Genomic DNA, 20,959 nt, shown 5'->3' with positions numbered 1-20,959 from the left:
ATTGACGATTGTAGAGACAAAAGACAATGCAAAAAATGTCGTATTTTTTGTAAGAAATGGTTTGCATTTAATAAACAAGAGGTAAACTAGCATTCTCATAGTTACAAAATATGGACATGAATAGACTTTGTAAAAAAAAGTACCGTATATTAAAAACCTTCAACATACTGATGGAAGTAGCTACATATATTCATAAAGTCATTTATATTCTACTATACAATATAATATTTACATTACAATTAGCTATTTAATAGTTACCTATTTTTAAGCAGCCAATACTGTATAAATTTAATGTAAATTTTTCGTAATTGCTATATATACATTTAAGATGGTACTGGAAAGCCGGCCAGACATTATATATTGCAGACTGTTTAGAAAGACTTAGCATTGTAAAAATATTTAAAGCAATTAGTGGACATTCACACTCATTTGATCCTAATGGTCAGTGGTCAGTGGCCATATTCATCAATCACACTTAATTATCACTCAAAATTAAGTTAGAATTCCCTTTAAATACAATAGCTATTTCACTTAAGTCAATAAGTATTTAATAATTTCCCTTAAGTGTAAAATGTTTTGTAAACAAATTCAACATACAAGTGCTATTCATTAAGATAGGAACTTTTTTTAAAGGGTGTTTCCACTTAGGCCACAGACAAATTAATTGGCTATAGGCCTAAGTTGTTAGTGTGAATAATGAAAGCAGCCACTGGGTTTATTAAGGGGAAACTTTGTTGGGTCCTGGAAGGTGTCCCCTTATAATAAATTGTCACTACAAACCTTTGAAGTCTTTAATTCATTAGTTTTGCCTAAACACTCATTCATTTTAATTGCTTGGTATATTGTATTATTAGAAAGCTTGTGTTAAACAATCATATCAACATTAAAAATAAATAATTATTAGCATCAAAAAATAAAAGTATGTCTAGATTTTTACATAAAAATCTAATATAATCAATTAAGATGAAATTTGATCACGCCTATTGGAATGGAATAATTGATTAACTTGATTATTACCAGTATTTTATTACAAAAATAGAACTGGTCGGATTTTAAAAAAAATAATCAAAAGGACAAGGATGTCTGGCACCATGTGTTATCTCTTTATGACATCATAGGGAACTATGCGGTGGTATAAAACTGGGGATAACCACTGATCAAAGGCCCAGCCCCGTAGGTACATGAGCCCCTGAGTGTGATGTAAATCGCAGTCCTCAAGGGCATTCTAAGAGTGTGTTTAGGTAATGTGATCACGCCTAAAAAATCAAGGCCTGTGCAACCCCCTAGCCATTTGAGCCCAACGCTCTACTCTAGCCATATGGAACTACCATAACCCTATAGAAGAAAGTTACATTTACAAGGCCTAAGTAAAAATATAATGTTATCTAATTCGAATTCTAGTTCTTATACATGCATTGGTTAAATTTAATTCCAAGATGATATGAAATATTTTTTAATCTACTGGCAATTCAAATATAAATTATTATAAATGGTAATCGTGTACAAAGTGGGACGTATATTATTTCAGTAATACTCAAATTTATATATATTATAGGTAAATGGATTTATATAATTATAATGCTACTTAAATAGTAACTCTTATAAAAAAAAAATATTCTAAAGCACTTTAAGGTAACTTCATGGTACCGATATTATAATTATCATAGTAATATTTGTATAGCGCTCAGTACTGCACAAAGTACATTAGTTAGTGATTAACGTCTATTGTAAAAAGGATAAGTTTTTCAATTGTGTTGTGAAGCTCTAAATTATTTTTAAAGTTCCTTACTTCAATGTTGAAGTGAAGTCATAGCTTCTATGATGAGACAGAAACACACATTTAATTTTTAAGCAATCCTAAAAAAGATACCATTTAAAAAAAATATACTTATTGAGCATTTTAGTTTAGAGAAACTATGATCATGATTACATCAAATTTAAAAAATTTTCTATAGTGAACGCGAAAAATAAGCGAAATACTTTAATGTGCAATAACTATAGAAAATGGCGCTGAGATAGACAATCACCACAAATACTGATGGAATGAGGACCTATTTACAGAAAGCCATTGCAACGATACTTGCTAACATTCGTTCACGATGGGCGGCATTATTTACCCCCGCCATGACTAAGTCCGTATCCGTAACTGTAATGAGAAAATCGATGCTGTCCCAACCGTTGGAGATCAAATGTTGTGTGTACTGTGGAAGTTCCAGCAATCCAAGCCATTCGGAAATTGTGTTAGGTCTTCGTAAGGAATCATAATCCTAGGGAAAAAGAAAATGTTTTTTTAAAGAAAATTCAATTTAAATACAATGAACTAGAATTATCAAATTCAATAAAATGGTAACCAATTCTTGGTGCTGTATCTATAATTTGCACTGTATCATAGGCACATTCTGCGATACAGCATCACATGTGAAGCTTGCATCATAATCTGTGATCCATATGTGACACTGTATACATGATACCGGATATACAATGCCATATATGGAGATACAGTACAGAGAATTGGGTGAAAATGGTAGGTTTTTGAGAAAAAATAATTCATTCTCACAATCTCATGTCTTATGCAATAAACTCTATTAAGTCTCGTCAAATCCACTGTTTTCCAAACGATTTGGAGTCCAGAATCAAGATTCATTAATTCTTCATAATATGGTCATATGAAATATAATATTACCTGGATAGATGAATATTCATGACTCTCTATTCTAAATGGTCATAATTAAATATCACAAAAATGGTTAATATGTGTATCCCATACCATATACCTATACAAAGCAACATGCACTGTTCCATCAACTACAATATGCACAAGGCTTCATTCTTTTAATACTAAATTCATAGTGTAAACATGCATTATATTGTGAAGCAGTATATGTTAACAGTACAATTAGGATAACAAAGTGCTAACTAAAGCTCTGTCTACACTATCAAACTAGTTTGACAAAAAAAGTGTGATGTTCCCAAATATGGTAGTGGTATGCCCAAATATGGTAGTGATATGGGCATATCACATGTTGCTGTGACATCAAGTTTGATAGTGTAGACAGAACTTATGAAGTATGAATGATATGGCTGTGTCTATTACCACGGACGGGTGAAATTACACTCTTCCGTGGTCTCTATAGTGATGTACAATAAATGGGTTGATCCAGTGGGGTAGTGGTTGGATGACAAGCTCCTGTTGTTGACAGCTAAAATGACATTATGAACTACTACTACTACATGTTGTAAAAACCTTAAAATGTTTAATAAATCTGTTAAAAAAAACAAACATTTCCAAATACAATCACAATGTGCTGTAGTTAAATTTGTATTTATTAAATGAAATATCTGAAACATTTATGAATTTTGAATGATTATTATTTTATATATCTAACATTAGCAAATGATATGTAAATGCAGTTGTTTATGTTTATTGTCTGTTTAGTGGTTGGTATAAGACAAGTTCTTTTAGTTCTATTTCCTATCCCTGAAACAGCTCCTATTTATTGTTACCATTTAACTTATTATGAATGTATGCTTGTTTTTTTAATAAAATGTGTAAATAAATGTGAATGAAGAACTTTGTCAATATCTATTTTTATATTATTGTCACCGCTCCCCCGTTTAAAAAATCCTGGATCCATAAAGAGTTTTATCTACGCAGTGGAGAGTGAAAATATGTGAAATGTTGGGGGAGGGGGAATTTACTTCACCCACTCTCACTCCATCTTTTTGGAGAGTAATTCTGAATCTGCACCAGGCACCACCTGGTGGATTAAATATGCAAATATTATAAGAAGCAGGTGTGCAACTTCAGCAACATTTCACCAGCATTAGCAGTATTTCTTCTTCAATCAAAGAAATTTTTTTTTTCCTTGCTACAATGTAAATCATGGTTATCCTAAAGCTCTGTCTACACTATCAAACTAGTTTGAAAAAAAAGGTGTGATGTGTCCAAATATGGTAGCATTTATGGTTTGATAGTGCAGACAGAGCTTTAAGTCTAAAGCACTCTGTTAGCACAATGCATCCTTACCAGGTTACTGTCACAACATTCTTTAAAGTATAATACAGTAATTGAGTATAAACAAGCTCAAGGATAGGGTATGTGTCCAGTGTCCAATAGATATAGACTTGGGAAGAGATGTAGATGGTCATTTCGGTATCTATGTAGTAAGGTCCTTCAAACAGGATCTGTGCCAGTGGGTACGAATCGATCATAATGGTGAAATGAATTTCTCTTTTTTTGTAAAGTTTTAATACAGAATATATTTCAATTTCAAGTTTTTTACGATGTAATGTATGTGTAACCAATTTGCATCATGCTTGTTTATCCAAATAAATTCCCAACAAAAAAAATCCAAAATGAACAGCATTCATTCAACAAAATTGCACCATGTTTGTGTAACCAAATGTTTAATACCCAGTTCACACAATGTTTTATTTAAGTCAAAATCGCCCAGTGTTTGCCAAAATCACCAAAGTATTTCAAAGCAATAAAGTTGAGGAAGAATAAATATTTGAATATTCAGTTGCAATAAAATAGAAGCTAGTGAAATACCAATACTCAAGAAGCAATCAAAATTATCTATTATCTCTGTCTACACTATTAAACTAGTTTGACAAAAAAAAGTATGATGTGCCCAAATATGGTAGTGATATGCCGAAATATGGTAGTGATTTGACATCATTGTGTCCATATATGGCCACATCACATTTTTTTGTTCACATGTTTGATAGTGTAGACAGAGCCTTAGAAGCATAATAAAGAAAATACTTGATCAGCATTCAATGGCAAGCTCTGAAGTAATAATGTTTGTTTTCGATTTTGTGGTGGTAAACAGCAGAAAATGAAAAAACTATCATTCACTACCAAGTTGTGAAAAAGGTATTAAAAGTACAAACATTTTTCTAATAATGTCTATTTCTCCAGAGACTGACCTTAAATGCACTTTTTGAGTAATTAAAGCAAGCAAAATAAAACAGTATCAATTTTGAATAATTTGAAGAATGAAATACCTCAAACTCTAACAAACCAGCCCTACCCTTGACTGGTAGTGGTGGCGGTTCATCATCTGTTACTATTTGCTTATTTTCCTTGGTATTTACCTTGTGTCGATATTCTTGCCATTGATAATTCTGGGAGGAGTGGGTATGAGAGTGAGAAAGGGGAGCAGAAGGGGTAGCAGACACTTTTTCGTGCCTCTTGAGCTTGTTTCCCTCATAGAAGTCACGTATTTGTCTAACCTTTGATGCTCGTTGATTTCGTTGAACCTGTCTTGCAAGATCAACTTCCACTTCTGGTGGACGTTGTGGATTCCTTCTAGCAGGCACCGGAGGTGCGTCGGCAGAACCGTCCGACTGTGTTTTCGTGACGGCGTTTCTGGGTTTCGATATCAACTTTTCTGACTTATCAAGCGTGGCAGGACGGGGCGGCAGTGCTGGTGGATTGTTCGTTGGGGGCTTGATCTCACTTCGTGTTGAACAATTCGACGAAAGGCTTCCTCCGTTCTGAAACGCTAAATTATCGTGTCCAAGAATGTTTCGTGGTGGTAGACTAGGAGGGAAAAATGGGTTTTCAAAGTCCTCTGGATTTTCAGAATTGTCCTTTTCAGAATGTTCTCCCTTATCGTTAACTTCGTTCTGGTGTACAGGGGTCAACAATCCAGGACGGTGTGAGGTGAACATGCTGGAATCGCTGTCTGGTGTGGTGGCGGTAGACGAGTTGGACAATTGGTTAGATAAGTCATGGCGCAACCCTGGAACTTGCAAGCTGGTGTCCTGTGTGTGACAGTGGTCAACAGGCTGTGACCTGTTATTCCAATCAAACAGTCTAACTAGACCTTAAAAAAGTTTGGTAAATTGTTAATATTGTACATTTAGACAACAGGAACAGCAGATCTCACTGACTGCTGTAAAATTGTCAGGAGCTGAGTTTGAACCAGAACCCCAAGGAAAAACCCTGCCATAATAACCATAATTATGTCATACAGTATGCCTGAAATAAACCATGGTTTTCTTATTTTTACTGACAAGCAGCTGCTATAATTTAACCTTTGACACTTTAGTATGTTTTCCCATGCAGTACCAAATAACTTTTCTACTAAATAACTCACATTGTTAACAAATATTGTGAAATAAATCATTCTTTTTAACAACAAACTTATTGAAATTTAAATACAATATTGTAAAAACAACAACAGTACTACCTGTTTTTTTGGGTTTACTAAGTGGTGGTGGATAGTTATCTGATAAAATGTCATGAGAATCAATTGAGCTAGCAGTATCTGATCGATCATCAAACTTGACCAAATCTATAAATAAAAATGGGTTGGTGTAAAAAATACATTTTTAATATTTTTGGTTTAAAACTACTCAATTTGTATTTCCTGAGTTTATACTTTAAAACTATACTTTTATACTCCTTTACAGGTTTTAAAACACAGGAAAAAAACTGCACAAAAAACTTATTTAAAAAAAAAAAATTTCTTACCGTACGTTCTCGGTCTGACACAGGCACCATATGCGCTTTCGTCTCTAGCCTTAATATGCATTTTTCCTCTATAATATTAATACATAAATAAAAATTGAAACAACGTTTATAACATATTTTTACTAACTAAGCAGAAGTACATTATTCTCAATAGAAAACAAATGAGTAGAATTTTACACAACACATTTCTGTATATAGTCACAGGGTGGGGGGAGATGTGTTGCTGGGTTAGAAATTTGGTGCAAAGTTGTGGGATTAGTGGGATTACACTCGAACTGCATTAACAATGGATTTACTAAAGTAGCATATATAAATTTATCCTAAAATAAGGGGTGGGATTACAATTGAACATGGGATTATAATTGAGAATGGGATTACAATTGAGAATTATATTGCAATTGAGCATGGGATTACAATTGAGCATGGGTTATAATTGAGCATGGGTTAAAAATTGAGTATGGGATTATAATTGAGCATGGCATTATAATTGAGCATGGGATTAATATTGAGTATGAGATTAAAATTGAGTATGAGATTAAAATTAAACATGGAATTACAATTGAGCATGGATTATACTCAGCCATATATGGTATTATCAAAGACTACACACCTGACATTTCCCGTCCTCAATCCATTGTGAGTCAAGTTTGCCTTAAATTCCACTGGATCAGTGCTTAACTTGTTTTTTAATGCAATCACAAATTCACCTTTAACATAGATACACACATCAATGAAACAAACAAGAAATGTAATACAGTGACACCCCTCCTTTGGGATATCCCTAATAAGGGGGAACTTCCTGTGAAACAAATGATTGGTAGTAATACATATTTGAACACTATGGCCATCTTGTATTCAGGAGACACACCTATTAAGAGGACACCTTTGTGGGTCCTGAAATCAGATTAAGATATCGATCAGGAAAGGTATACAGCTTTTAAAACGACCCAGAGTATATGACCAAAGTAAGGCTCTGTCTACACTATCAAACTAGTTTGACAAAAAAGTGTGATGTGCCCAAATATAGTAGTGGTATGCTTAAATATGGTAGTGATATGACATCATCATGTCCATTTATGGGCACATCACATTGTTTTGTCACATAATGTTTGATAGTGTAGACAGAGCATTAAGGCTGGTACTAATAGTCATCCCGTCCATTCTCCTCTCAAGCTGGGCATTTACAACTCAGAGGGTGTGACCAAAATGTAATACTGTATTAAAAAATATATTTCACCATATGACTCGTCACTGTCCGAATTTTTAATAGCTACCAACATGTGTTGCTCCTCTAAATAGTGGAAGTTGGAAACAGTAGGCTTTAACTGAAAATATATATGTTGAAACAGGTGCATATTACTACTATTAAAGAGTTCCACATAGGCACATATTTCTACTATGTCTAAAAGCGTCCCACATAATTATTAATAGTACATACATGTACATGTATATGTTAACAAACACTAGCAGGGTCTATGGTGTTCTGATAGTGCTACTGTAGGCACTGACCTTTTGGTTTAGTCATCAGTTTCTAGTTAAAATCGGGGACCATTAAATATATTTATGTATGTATTGTTATTGAATTTAAAATTAATACAGTAATTGTACAGTAATTAATACCTTTGGAAATTTTTCTGCAGACCATCTGACAGAAACCAGATTGTAATTCTTGACTATGCTATCACCACTCTTCCCACATTTAACACTACGAACTAGAAATCAAAAGTGAATTGATTACTCAGATTTTGCACAAGATCATTTCAATGGTAGTTGGTCTGCTACCAGTGGCGTACATGAGGCCCCTGGTTTAGGAACCTTAAGTCGCCCGCCAATGCTTGAGGCCTCAACATATTTTAATGTCTGTCTTTTTTCCTCTTGGCACTGCTCAGGAGACTCAATAAGCTCTGGGCCTCTGGGTTTAGCCAGTGAGCGCTCATAGCTGTTACACCACTTTCTGCTATACATTTATAGAAGGACTGATGAAGAAAGTTTATCTGATGATGACTAGGACTGAATTCAACTTACAGATGATTGAATATTTGTCCTTGTACTCAAGATATATGGGAAGATATCACAAATTTATTTCATTCTAAACTAACAGCGATTAAAATCTTAATAAAAAACTCCTTAAAGTAATAAAAAACAAGATGACATCAAACATATTACAGGTTAACTAAGTGATGTAAAATAACGGAAAGAAGCGATGACATTATAAAAAATATCGATATTGGTGTTATTACTTAGAGAATTATATGTCCAACGATTAATAATCAGCCCTTGTCTTTTTACAATTGTAGGTGTGCTACAAATTGCACTCCTCAATACATTCAGGGGTGCTGTAGGTGTGCGGTTTGTATTTTGGTGTGTAGAAGTTTACCAAATTTAAGCGTGTTGTAAATCGCACTCCTCAAGGACAGTTTAGGTGTGTGTTAGGCGAGTGATCACACTAGCTCACCTTAAAAGACAAGGTCTGAATAATGGTTTAGGTACATACCATCTAAACAGCTTGAAAATATCTCCACATAGAATTTGCCAATACTGCTCGTTTTAATGTCTGCTTCCATTTCTGTGAAGATGACCTGCACCTCTGCCTCGTCATTACCGGTCAGTCTACCCAGATGATCTACCAATTAAAAAAATGAGACAAAATTCAAAACTATGGGCTAGTACTTTATATCAATAATTTGGTGTCTTATTCTCTTATCAGTTTTTACAGAAAAAGATGTATTTTCCCCTGAAAAAATAATAATTTTTGTTGTTGAATATGCCATTTTAATGTCACATAATAATTACGCACTTTGAACAAAAATTAAATCGAAAAAAAAATGTATTTACCTGAAAAAACTGTAATTTAAAGCAAAAAATAGTCAAATTGGCTGCCAGCCAATGTTTTTTTAGTTGAATTTGGCGATTTATTTTGTCATTTTATATGAGAAAACATTTTTTTTTTTTACGAAAGGGATTAACTACAAAATTTAAAGTCTGATTTAATTAATTTTCATTTTTCATGTTTTTGGAGGACAATACATCTTTAAAGGTCGGCCAATTACCTTTGGTTAAAATTGTCATTGACTCAATTCCAACAGAGAACGTCGCAAATACTGGTGAATGGTCACTGGACATTATGTCTACCGTACAACCTGAATGAAAATCAATAATCATTGCTTATTAAGGTCACTGTGATTCCATTTCTTTTATATTTATTCCCAATATTCTACCAGGGTGGTCCAATCCGTCAAAAGGGATGGTCTCTATTTATTCATTTATTGGACACTGGGTATATTAGTACTTATTACATTTTCTTAAAAAGAGTAACATATGATACAACTTAAACTAATAATGCTAATAATAGGCCATAGGAACATAAATAATAATGAACATATATCTTGCTCACTCCTGAGGACGATCAAAGTATATTGATCGAAACGTCGAGAAACTCAACAGTTCTTTTCAGAACTAATACATGTGGTGTACCGCAAACTTTATATCAACAATGAACATATATTACTTGCAGAGGCCCCTGGTTCAAGGAATCTAAGTGGCCCTCCCACACTGGGGACTCGTTTTTAGCCTTTTTTCCTCAAGTTCCGGGGCCCCTGGATTTAGCTAGTGAGTGCTCATTGCTGTTATGCCACTGATTACTTGACAATTGATGAATTTGAAGATTTTGGGTTATAAAGTATTTTTTATACTCATTTATTTCCAAATCAATCATCATTTTACTACCCTTTTTTGTCATTTTAAACATGGACATATACATTAACTGATTCATTGAATGATTATATAGGCCCATGGTTCAACTCCATTTACCATATGAGGTGTTGTTTATGTGAGTATCAGGATAGGACTTCCACAGTACTCGATCACACCATGATGGCTGGTTGATTCGAACCTAAAATAATGAAAATGTAAAAATCTGTTTGTGATAATGATGCTGATGACAAGATTTTGGTGACAATGTTTTAAAGATAAGGTGACAATGATGAAGATATACAGATAATGATGGTGACATGAAAATTAAGCGATTGAGATGTATGTTGACAATAACTGTGATACTGATCTGATACATCATTATAATAAAGACAATGATTATGATGCTGAAAACGTGTTAAAAACAAAATAACTAAAGCAAAGCAAACAAATTATACGGAATGTCACATTAGAATACTAAAAATAAACAAAATGCAACCTCACCCCCTAATCTATACAATTTTTTTTTTACATTAAAAAATTTTTTTTTTTGCTTACATCGTTATTTCTATCTTATTACCATTGTTTTGTATGCTAGTTTGGAAATCTTTTTTAAAAATAAAAAATAAAATAGAAAAAAAAATTCAACCTCACCCCTGTTTTTTTCACTTTTTTATAGGCATAAGTATTCCTATTCCCAATCTCATATCGATATGTGGGTGGGAATGTAATCTCCTCTTCCTCTACAAAAATAAATAAATAACAAAAACATTTATTTCATAAAAACTCGAACCATTTATTAAAAAGCCTTTTAAATCAAACAAATTATGTTTACAATGAAACAAAATTCTAACTAACCAAAATCAATGAATACGTTATCCTTCATTCGTTCCTCTCTCAGCTGGTCATAGGTCAACAGCGTTGTATAATTCTTATGGTTAATCTGTGCAAGAATCTCTTGGACATCTCGATCGAGCCTGTAGTTCAGGTCGCCAAACCAAAAGATGTGGTGGAACTTGGTTGTGAGGTCAAACACATTGAGACCTTTATCTCCGAGTGCAAGACCTTTTAGTATGTCAATATAGTTGTGGTTCCGCCTAAAAAATATAAAAATTAACAATTTGTATGTAACATAACATACTGGCCTATAGGCCCACTATAGGGTAAAAACCCATCTTGAAATATAAGCCAAGTATGACCCATATGGAGGTCAGGCAAGAAACACATTCTATCCTTCGTAAGTTTATTCTCTAGTTTCAACAACTTCCTACAAACTTTATAAATGATGCGTACGATTATGGATTCTGATAATGAACAATTCACAATTATTTTCAAGGATGGCCAAAACCAACTCATTCAAGATTAAATATTAAAAAATAAAAACAATAATATTTGATCTAGACTTACTTACCTTAAACATTTTTCGGTTCCAGATGTTAAATGGCAGTTAATGAAACAGAACGATGTTCCATTGAAATAAAATGACACACCAACTGCACCCTTGTTACCTGTTGACATTGACATTAATTTATCTATTTAGTATTAGACAAAATTGAAACTTTCTGCTACTCAACTTTGACCTTTGTGTAAAAAGAATTACTCTTTATGTCTATCAAGTTCTGTCTACACTATCAAACTTTATGTGACAAAAATAATGTGATGTGCCCATATATGGACACGATATTGTCATATCAGTATCACATTTGGGCACATCACACTTTTTTTGGCAAACTATTTGATAGTGTCGACAGAGAATAAGGCACTTACCAAGGGTATTGGCAATGCCTGTTTTGACTGATGACTCTTTGACATGCGTTATTGAATTAACTAGTTCAGGTTTAACTAAAACTGCCATACGAATTCCCCACAATGAGCACAGTGTCACCTGAAAAAAAAAGAAAAAATCATCATTTTGTCACAGTAATACTAATTATTGAAGGAGTAGGTTAGGTTCTAGACAGCAATTCAGCTTAATACCAGTAAAGGAAAATTTTTTGGCACACAAGGCGTGTCATAAATATACTTAAGTTAAGTTGGTTTTTTTTTAAAATTAGAGACTTTTGCCAAATCTTATCAGAGTTGCTGGGTGGTAAAATTCATTTATAATTTCAGAGTGTGTCTTAACAAACTAAATTTCTTTATGGGAATATACAAGTATTTGTACAGTATTATAACGTAATTATTTGATAATTTTGGTAATTCTACAAACAGGCTACTACAAACCACAGCATATTCTTGTTTGGCAGGAGAGTTTTTCATGATGGTTGACTTGATTCGTTTAACCCAGTCACGCTCACTCAGCGTGCTTTCTTGCGTTCCAATTACGTAAAGGTCGTGCGGTACCATTGCCATCTCGATAGGGCGCGTCTTTCCAATACCCTGTGAAGTTAACCATGTATCTAACATGGCCGTTGGCACAGCATCACCTGATAATATAAACGAAATTTGTCTAAAAACCAATACTTGGCATTCTAACCAAGTTTAATGGATAGATGAGAATTAAAAGGTTCCTCAGCTAGAACGGCACTCACAATTTAGGAGCAACTTTCAGGTTAGTACTATAGATCATTATAGATTATTATTTATTATTAATAAAATATCAAATAAAGCATTAGTATACAGGGGTGGATCCAGCATTATAGATTGGGGGGTCTAAATATTTCATAAATGATAAAAACGATCCATCAGGTTACAGAATAAATAAAAATAGTCATTATTTTATTTTAAAAAGACATGGCTGTTAAATTTTAGGGGAGGGGGGAGCTAAAGCCTGTTTACCCACCGCCTCAATCCGTGCCTGGTATAGTTAATAATGAAATTACCCATATTATATGTTCCAACAAACAATGAAATCTGGTCAACTTCTTCACTATGTGAGTGAATATTCTTCATCGTTTGCATCAATAAACAAAATCTCTCTCTTTCCTGCAAAAATAAGAATTAAACTAGAGAAAAAAAGAAAAAAATCAAACGGAATTACAAACTGCAAACGACAATATTGGCATATTTGTTTAGGTAATCCCTTACTCATTTGAAAGATGTACTAAATTGTTAGTGCACACAGGCATTGTGTATACACTGGAACTACTAATTTTTAGTCCTTATCCATCTACCATTAGAACCATGGACCAAGTGAGCCTTGGACCTGATGATATCATGGCTGTATTACAGTTTTGTACTGTCTTAACTGCCTGGCCAGACACTTGTTTAAAGCTCTGTCTACACTATCAAACTTTATGTATGAAAGTGATGTTCCCATATATGGACACGATTATGTCATATCACTACCATATTTGGGCACATCACATTTTTTGTCAAACTAGTTGGATCGTGTAGACAGAGCTTTAAAGATATATTTCCCCAGAACATTTTTTTTTTGAATATGCCATTTTAGTGTCACATAGTAGTTATTCAATTTGACCAAAAACTGGAGCAAAAAAAAAAATTATTTACCTTAAAAAAATGTAATTTGAAGCAAAAATACTTAAAATTGTCTGTGAGACAATGGTTTTTGGTTAAAATTAACCGTGAAATGAATTAAATAATTATTTTGATTGGTTTTTTATTCTACAGAAGTGATTGATTTTATTAATCTTCATTTTTCATGTTGACATACTAAAGAATATAATAGTACATACGTCACTTTGCTACTTACCTTTGCTGTATCAAAACTGTATTCTCTTTTTTTATTGTTATTATACCGTATCCCTATTCTTGTAGGATTTTCTCTTGATTTTATCAACTGCACAACTATCATAAACAACAACAAAACGTGTTATGTTTTGAAGTCATATTATTTTAAAGATCTTTCTATAAAGAGTTTCTCTTGTTAATTTATTTTTCATTTCATTTATTTCATACATTCAGTATATAAAAAAAAAACACAACAATCCCAGAGGGCAAACATATGATTTACAATACACAACAATGACAATTAAATAAAAAATGATATAGAAATTTTAAAAGTTTAAAAATTATTATTATACAAATTCAAGTAATTTTTCTTTTGCTATTCTACATCTTTTGAGTACAGGCAAACATTAGAAAGATATTAAAAATATTATGTTTATAATTATTATTATTTATAGTAAAAAAAAAAAAAATATATATACAATTTATATTAAAAAAATATATATATGTAAAATTGTGATCATTGGTTATTAAAACATATTAAAAAGTATAATAAGATCCGTGAAATGTTTTTTATAGAACATATATTAATTTTATAAAGGTTAAAATGAATAGAAGCATTGAGTATGGATTTTTTGCTCAACCTGATGTTAAACAGTGTGTTTAAAATACAAACTATATATAGAACATATATTAATTTTATAAAGGTTACAATGAATAGAAGCATTGAGTATGGATTTTTTGCTCAACCTGATGTTAAAACAGTATGTTTAAAATACAAACTAATAAATAAAGCAGTTACTTTTATTTTGTGGATGTACACTTGGTTCCTTGGCCTCTTTGATTCCAAGTCTTTGTACGATAAACATGCCTTGATCCACGTCAATTGTAAGCTTTACCCGGCAGTTCATCAGTGCTTCCATTTTTAATCCTTCAGTTTTCACCTGAAATTTAAATATCCTATTATTTTTGCACCTTTTCCGCATCTCATTTTGTCAGTTTTATTTGAAATATCTAGGTTTTATCTTCAGTATTTTTCAAATACAACACACAGGATATTTAAAACAATTGAATTTGGGGAATGCTAAATTAGGTGGTGAGGCTATACTCGAGCATGGGATTATATTCGCAGCCTTATATTATTTTTGTACTTTATTTTCATCTGGTGGAAGTTAAATTAACACATCTGAAACAAATTCATTTATTTACAGTAATTACCTCAAACACAGCACATGGGATATGTAAGACAATTAAATTTGTGGACAGCTAAATTAGGCTATACTCAAGCATGAGTTATATTCACAGCCTTTTATTATTTTTGTACTTTATTTTCACCTCGTAGAAGTCAACTTGACACATCTGAAACAAATTTATTTATGTACAGTAATTACCTCAAACACAGCACATGGGATGCGTAAAACAGCTGCACTTTTAAAAGGCTTTGATTCTGGCAGCGTTGACCTCTCAGACATGGTATTGGTCGGTTGACTTCCAGTAAGTATGACATCATCTGGTGAGGGCATGTATACATGATCCATTTCTATTGCGTTGTTTGTCTCATGCTGATCATCAAGTTTAACCAAATTCTGAAAAGTTTTACTGGCCTGGCAAAGACCGTAATAATTATTATTTACAATTTCTGGATATGATGGTAAACTGTAGTATTAGTAGTAGTACAAACAGTTCAGTAGTTAAATAGTTAAATTTGTCTTAATAATGATAATAACAGTTATGTTTAGATGGCCTTATTGTCAAGGTAAAGCTCTGTCTACATTATCAAAGAAAACAAAATGTGATGTGCCCATATATGGACATGATGATGTCATATCATTACCATATTAAAGCATATCACTACCATATATGGACACATCACACTTTTTGGTCACATAAAGTTTTATAGTGTAGACAGAGCTTTAAGTTTATATATTTAAATCTACTTGCTGATCGTTTTTATTAAGTTAAATTTCTTTTTTTTTTCTTGTAACTTATTTTTTTTAACTGTATTGTTATTTAATGTTAGAACGCACCGTTTTATAAACATGTGCCGCTGATCAAAAAGCATTGTTCGAATAAAGTTTGAGTTTGAGTAAGTCAATAATGACAGAAATTTATATAGCACAAATTCACAAATTAATAAAAAGGCGCGAGTTGAGATTGAAAACCAAACTTATATGTACATTTTATCAAGTACCACATAACAGAAAAAAATGAATAATGAAATTTTGTAATTTTTTTCTCCAATTACTTTTCAATATCCAAAAGACTCAACTGTTTCCAATGTATGTCAGTGAAAAAATATAAAGTTTGAAACAATCCAAACCTTTGATTGCATTTCTTGATAGACTTTCGGACACATCTCAATTCTTGACATCAAATGTTCCATACTGTCTCCGGTTTTCTTAAACTGTACAGGAACAAAAATTAAAAGTATACAGCTGGTGGAAACAACATACAGTTGACTCTCCCAATACTGAACTCTCTGAAAACCAGAAACTCTCCCAAAACCAGACTTTTTTTGAAGTCCAAACAGACACAAATTTTATTTCTATACCATTAAAAAAATTAAGAATACCATACTATTTGAAAAAACCAGCTCAAAGGTGTCCAGTACTGGGAGAGTTGACTGTAATATGTTAATGTTATATAATCCTGTTTCTAGTTATTAGTAGTGTTGATAGTTCTTCTGAAATTATTTTATGTTAGCTCAGTTAGTAGAAAAATGATGGAATTAAATTCATTATTGAATACTGCAACCAATTTTACTTACAGTGTGCATTCCAAAATTCCTGTCTAGGTCTTTATTCCGATTGAAAATTCTTTTTAATAAATCGATTTTGAAAAGAAATATATCAAGTTCCCTGTACAAAAACATAGTTATAATACAGTTAAATTTGTTATTATTATCCATATAGCCAAATATGGTATGATAACCTACGTTATTTGATTATTTTGATGTTTGCGGTCTGCAAATCGATTCTATATGTATTTTACAAGTCTGTATTTTCAGAAAAAAATCGACTAATATAAAAAATACAACTACAGGCTTGACAAATTAACAATAACAACCTCAAATAACATTGATAATTATTGGTTAAATAAATGTTTAAATATTTTTGTCAATCTTTATTGACTCCTATTGTCAATGATATCTATTAGTTATTTGGTAGTTAAAAGTAAAATAAAATGTGCAAGTAAAAAACAACCTACTTGACAAAATCTTTGCTGGTTGTGTGCAATAACTGTTTGAGTTGCGGTAATGACGAGCTGTTGCCAGATCTTAGCGATTCAGCGTCCAGTTTGCTGTCGCGCACTGCATAGTTTCGTAGAGCTTGCAGGAATTCACTTTCAATCCCAACATGGTATAAGTGTTCGATCTTTGATTCTAAAAACTGGCTCACATGATCAAGATGATCGTAGTCACAGTCTTCGTCATCGTCTAAAAAAATATCAGAAAAATATATTTTATGATGGGGGTGGGGGCAGGGGGAAACATAGTGGTAGCAAAAATTAACAGGATCGATCAAATATTTGTGTTAATTCTTTGTTTTTATTTGATTTCCCTTTTGATTCTAATTATTTTATTTTGTTTTTCTTTAAAAATTCTATTTTAATTTTAATAAGTTGGATGTTTATGTCTTGTCATATTGTATTTTTGTGGATGGACCATCCTCATTGCATAAATATGAGTTATTGCAAAAACACCAATACTAGGCTGGGACAAAATTTGAAATAAAAATAAAAGGTGCTATAGTTAAATCACTCATGCCTGCAATTCAAAACCAAGAGAGGTTTCAGTCTAGGCGGTGTGTGAGTATGTAGTTGATGTTTAATGAAATGAAAAAGGGGCAAGCCTAAAATTTCTCAAATGTTGGGTCAGTTGGGCTTGGAGAACATAACCATTTTGAAAGGCTTAATTAGTACCTGAGTCTGTATCTTCTTCTGGTAGATTCGTAGCCTCTACTGGATACTTCAAAGTGCACACAAGACCATTTGTTGCTATTTTGTAACTGTTTATCAACTCTACCAGGTTGGAAAATCTGTGTTGCTTTATTCCTTCGGAAGACTGCAAATCAACAGTGAAAGTATGTATGAATTAAGAAAAGAAATAATTAACAGTTACAGACTTAACAGATGATCGGGTAAAGGCGCTATGACAATGTTAATCTTGTTGATTGTGTTACAACCTACTACTATATGATACTGTATATCACCATACCCTTTTGATCCTGACTCTCTTCTGACCCTATCCCATATTAATTTATTATTAAGAAAACTAAGCAATTTTTATTGAGATTGTGAGATTTGAAATATATTGCCATAGCCTAAATTTTAAAGAATATTTAAATTTGTTGTTTGCAGAAGTAAGAGGTGGTTCCTGATATTTCAGGTGATTTAGTAATTAGAAGATAAGTGAAAAAAAGGAATGAAATGACAAAGAGATGTTCCAGGTCAAATCCAAGGTCAGCTTAGTCTACAGTAAAAACACTCACCTTCATTAAAAATCCTGGACCTTCTGGTGCAGGTATAATTCGGTACTGTGAAATTCGCTGATTATATCTAAAAAAAGAGTGGCAGTAGAACTATCATATATCATAGATCAACCATAGAATCTTATTCTTAGCAAATAACAGATACCAATGACTAAAATTTCTTAATAGATGAATACATTGTGAATTTTAGTGTATTGGCTAAATATCTTTAATCTAATTTTCAGATTATTGGTTAGACGGTTAGGAAAATTACACAAATCCCATTGGAGTAAATCCGGTGATGATAACTTATCACGTATGTACAGTATTTTCTCTGTTTAGTTCTTGTTAAAAGCAAATCAATCAATCAACCTAACATATTTCAGTGATATAGCCACAAGAAATAAAGTGGTTAGGTTTTCACAAGAAAAGGTACAAACTCTGTTCAAGCCACTGGGTTGTCAAAGGCCTCTGTTAAAAAGTGGTCAGGTTAAAACTTTACCAACCGTACTGGTGGCTACGGCCCTGTATTTGAACAATTTATAAATCATTATTAGTAAAAATAATAATCTTTTTACAAATTAAATAATAATAATTAGACTTACAGCACCGATAGAGCGAAGGCACCTTTAATATTTTCACTATCTCGAACAAGAAAACTGCCATTTCTAGAGTCTTCAATCAGCAGATTTTCAGCCTCCATCCTACCGATGGCGCCATGGTACCATTTACATCCCTGTACACCTTTACTGTGCGCCATCACGTCATTGGTTTCTATCAAGTTAAATCATTATAAATTGAAAAATGAATAATCGTTTTGTTTTATAACAATTTAAAAAAAAAACATTAGAGAATCAAAGGAGCGATGAAAATTGATCAGTTTTAAGCCTTGTCTACACTATCAAACTGTATGTGTGAAAAAAATGTGATGTGCCCATATGTATAGTAGTGCTATGCTTAAATATGGTAGTGATATGACATCATCATGTCCATATATGGCCACATCACATTTTTTTTGACACATACAGTTTGATAGTGTAGATAAGGCTTTATAAATATGCTGATTACTAGCTGCAACATGACAGTTATGCTTAGATGTTTGATCCAATGATCTGAATAATGTGAAGCGCCTAGAGGCTTTTGAGCATAACAATATTATTATTACCTGTAGATTATAATTTTGTGTGTGTTTGTCTGTTTTAGAAGGATAACGTCAAAACTAAAAGACGGATCTTTACCAAATTTAAACCGCAGATAGATACAGATATATTTATTTTCTCAAATAAACGCCTCGCCACATGCATAATACACTAACATTCAAATTTTATTACAACACATTTTTATTTGTAGAAAAATTTATTGAAATGATCTACAATTTATCAAGCATTTTGATACATTTTATTTTTTCACTTCTTGATATTATTATTAATTATCTTTATCTAGGGGTATCAATTTGATTATGCCTCCCCTAAATAATAAATAAATCTGCTTTTTTTTTTTATAAATTATGAACTTGCAGAAAAAATTCATTAAAAAAAAATTGCATTTTTAAATTATTTCTGCACTCAATAATAAAAATCAGTTATGGTACAATAAATAATAAGTACCAAAGAAATTGTTTAAATATATAGGAATATGAACACTCTTGAATCATAAAAATTAATGGATTCTCTGAACACCGGAAATACCAGTTTATTATATTACGGTTCAATGGGTCAAAATTGTTTCCTACAGTGTGTACAAAAAAATGCACTGACTTTCCGGAAAAAGATAGTTGAAATATTTGAATGTGAAAAAAAAAAATCACAAACACGTTGAACTAAATAAACTATATTTAATATTGCATTGTTATATTTTTTAACGGAATAGGAAAAAGTACAGACTATATTTATGTAAGATTGACTGTAAATTTCAAAATGCAGTTTCTACAAAATAATAATAGTTTAAATATGACCTATTTCAATTTTTTTTTCAGTTTCAATTCAGTATGTTCTAAAAATAGCAGCCAATAAATATTACATTTTTTTTTTAAAGAACCCTTTAGAATAGATAAAAATCATAAATATTTCTTTCTTTCTTTGAAGTACAAAGATGAGAGAGCAAGTGATTTGTTTTATGTGCATATATGGTAAACAGAGGCTAGGCTGGGGTAGACTGGCTTTGTTGTTGCTTGCTGGCCTAAAATACACCCACCGAGTCGGGCTGGATATGTCTACAGAACAGGAAATAAACATCGAGGCAGCCTAGCAATGGTAACATTTAATGGCATACTTTATGAATAGAAACAATACATTTATAATTAAATACAATTATCAAAGATCATAAATAAGAAATACTAGACCTTTATTGTAGCTTCAAATCAACTTGAAAACCTTTTTTAACTTTCCGCCATACTTCCGTGTTTGGTGTGTTTAGGAAATTCTGTATTTTTGTGAAACGTGTTAAGGCAATAATATTTAGACCAATCAGTGAGTGCTACAATAATAATCTAATGATCTCATTGGATAAATGTAATCTCACAACTCACAGGGTTGTTAATAAACATCCACATCCAGGTTGGGGATAAACTTATTCAATTACTTTGCATAAGTTATGGAAAGAATGCACATTTTTATACGAGTCAATTCTTATCTCTATTGACCACATGAAAGTCCGATCGCCGGAATCCATCCAATTAACACATTTT

The 20,959-nt window shown here is 32.2% G+C and overlaps 1 protein-coding gene across 2 annotated transcripts; it reads right to left on the bottom strand.

The window, feature by feature from the left end:
* Window positions 1–49: 49 nt before the first annotated feature.
* LOC144842861 (phosphatidylinositol 3,4,5-trisphosphate 5-phosphatase 2A-like) lies at window positions 50–20,724 on the bottom strand. Of its 2 annotated transcripts, none has more exons than XM_078699417.1 (26): window positions 20,615–20,724; window positions 18,879–19,047; window positions 18,295–18,361; window positions 17,726–17,867; window positions 17,012–17,240; window positions 16,572–16,662; window positions 16,125–16,208; window positions 15,196–15,408; window positions 14,607–14,748; window positions 13,830–13,924; window positions 12,997–13,099; window positions 12,398–12,600; window positions 11,942–12,059; window positions 11,586–11,682; window positions 11,033–11,271; window positions 10,829–10,917; window positions 10,295–10,376; window positions 9,535–9,624; window positions 8,979–9,107; window positions 8,105–8,196; window positions 7,722–7,809; window positions 7,095–7,191; window positions 6,485–6,552; window positions 6,201–6,305; window positions 5,011–5,834; window positions 50–2,267 (listed from the first exon to the last, which is right to left on the bottom strand). In XM_078699417.1, exons 2-26 carry the CDS (start codon window positions 19,031–19,033, stop codon window positions 2,052–2,054), a joined length of 3,858 nt encoding a protein of 1,285 aa, XP_078555543.1. In that variant the 5' UTR covers window positions 19,034–19,047; window positions 20,615–20,724; the 3' UTR covers window positions 50–2,051. The 2 variants fall into 2 exon arrangements, with proteins under 2 accessions (XP_078555543.1, XP_078555544.1); XM_078699418.1 differs by having other exon boundaries at window positions 5,239–5,834.
* Window positions 20,725–20,959: the final 235 nt, after the last annotated feature.

The sequence above is a fragment of the Antedon bifida genome, chromosome 5, assembly GCF_963402885.1.
Source record: "Antedon bifida chromosome 5, ecAntBifi1.1, whole genome shotgun sequence".
NCBI classification, from domain to species: domain Eukaryota; kingdom Metazoa; phylum Echinodermata; class Crinoidea; order Comatulida; family Antedonidae; genus Antedon; species Antedon bifida.
Note: the sequence above shows the minus strand (reverse complement) of the source record. Positions and strands in the feature narration are given on the sequence as shown.

Bases quoted from the DNA above. Each gene is read 5' to 3' on its own strand.
- LOC144842861 (XM_078699417.1), bottom strand. From the start codon at position 19,033: ATGGCGCACAGTAAAGGTGTACAGGGATGTAAATGGTACCATGGCGCC. The intron at 13,100-13,829 runs GTAAGTAGCAAA...TTATTTTTGCAG, and splicing joins ACAGTTTTGATACAGCAAAG to GAAAGAGAGAGATTTTGTTT. The intron at 8,197-8,978 runs GTATGTACCTAA...TTTGATTTCTAG, and splicing joins ATTTTCAAGCTGTTTAGATG to TTCGTAGTGTTAAATGTGGG.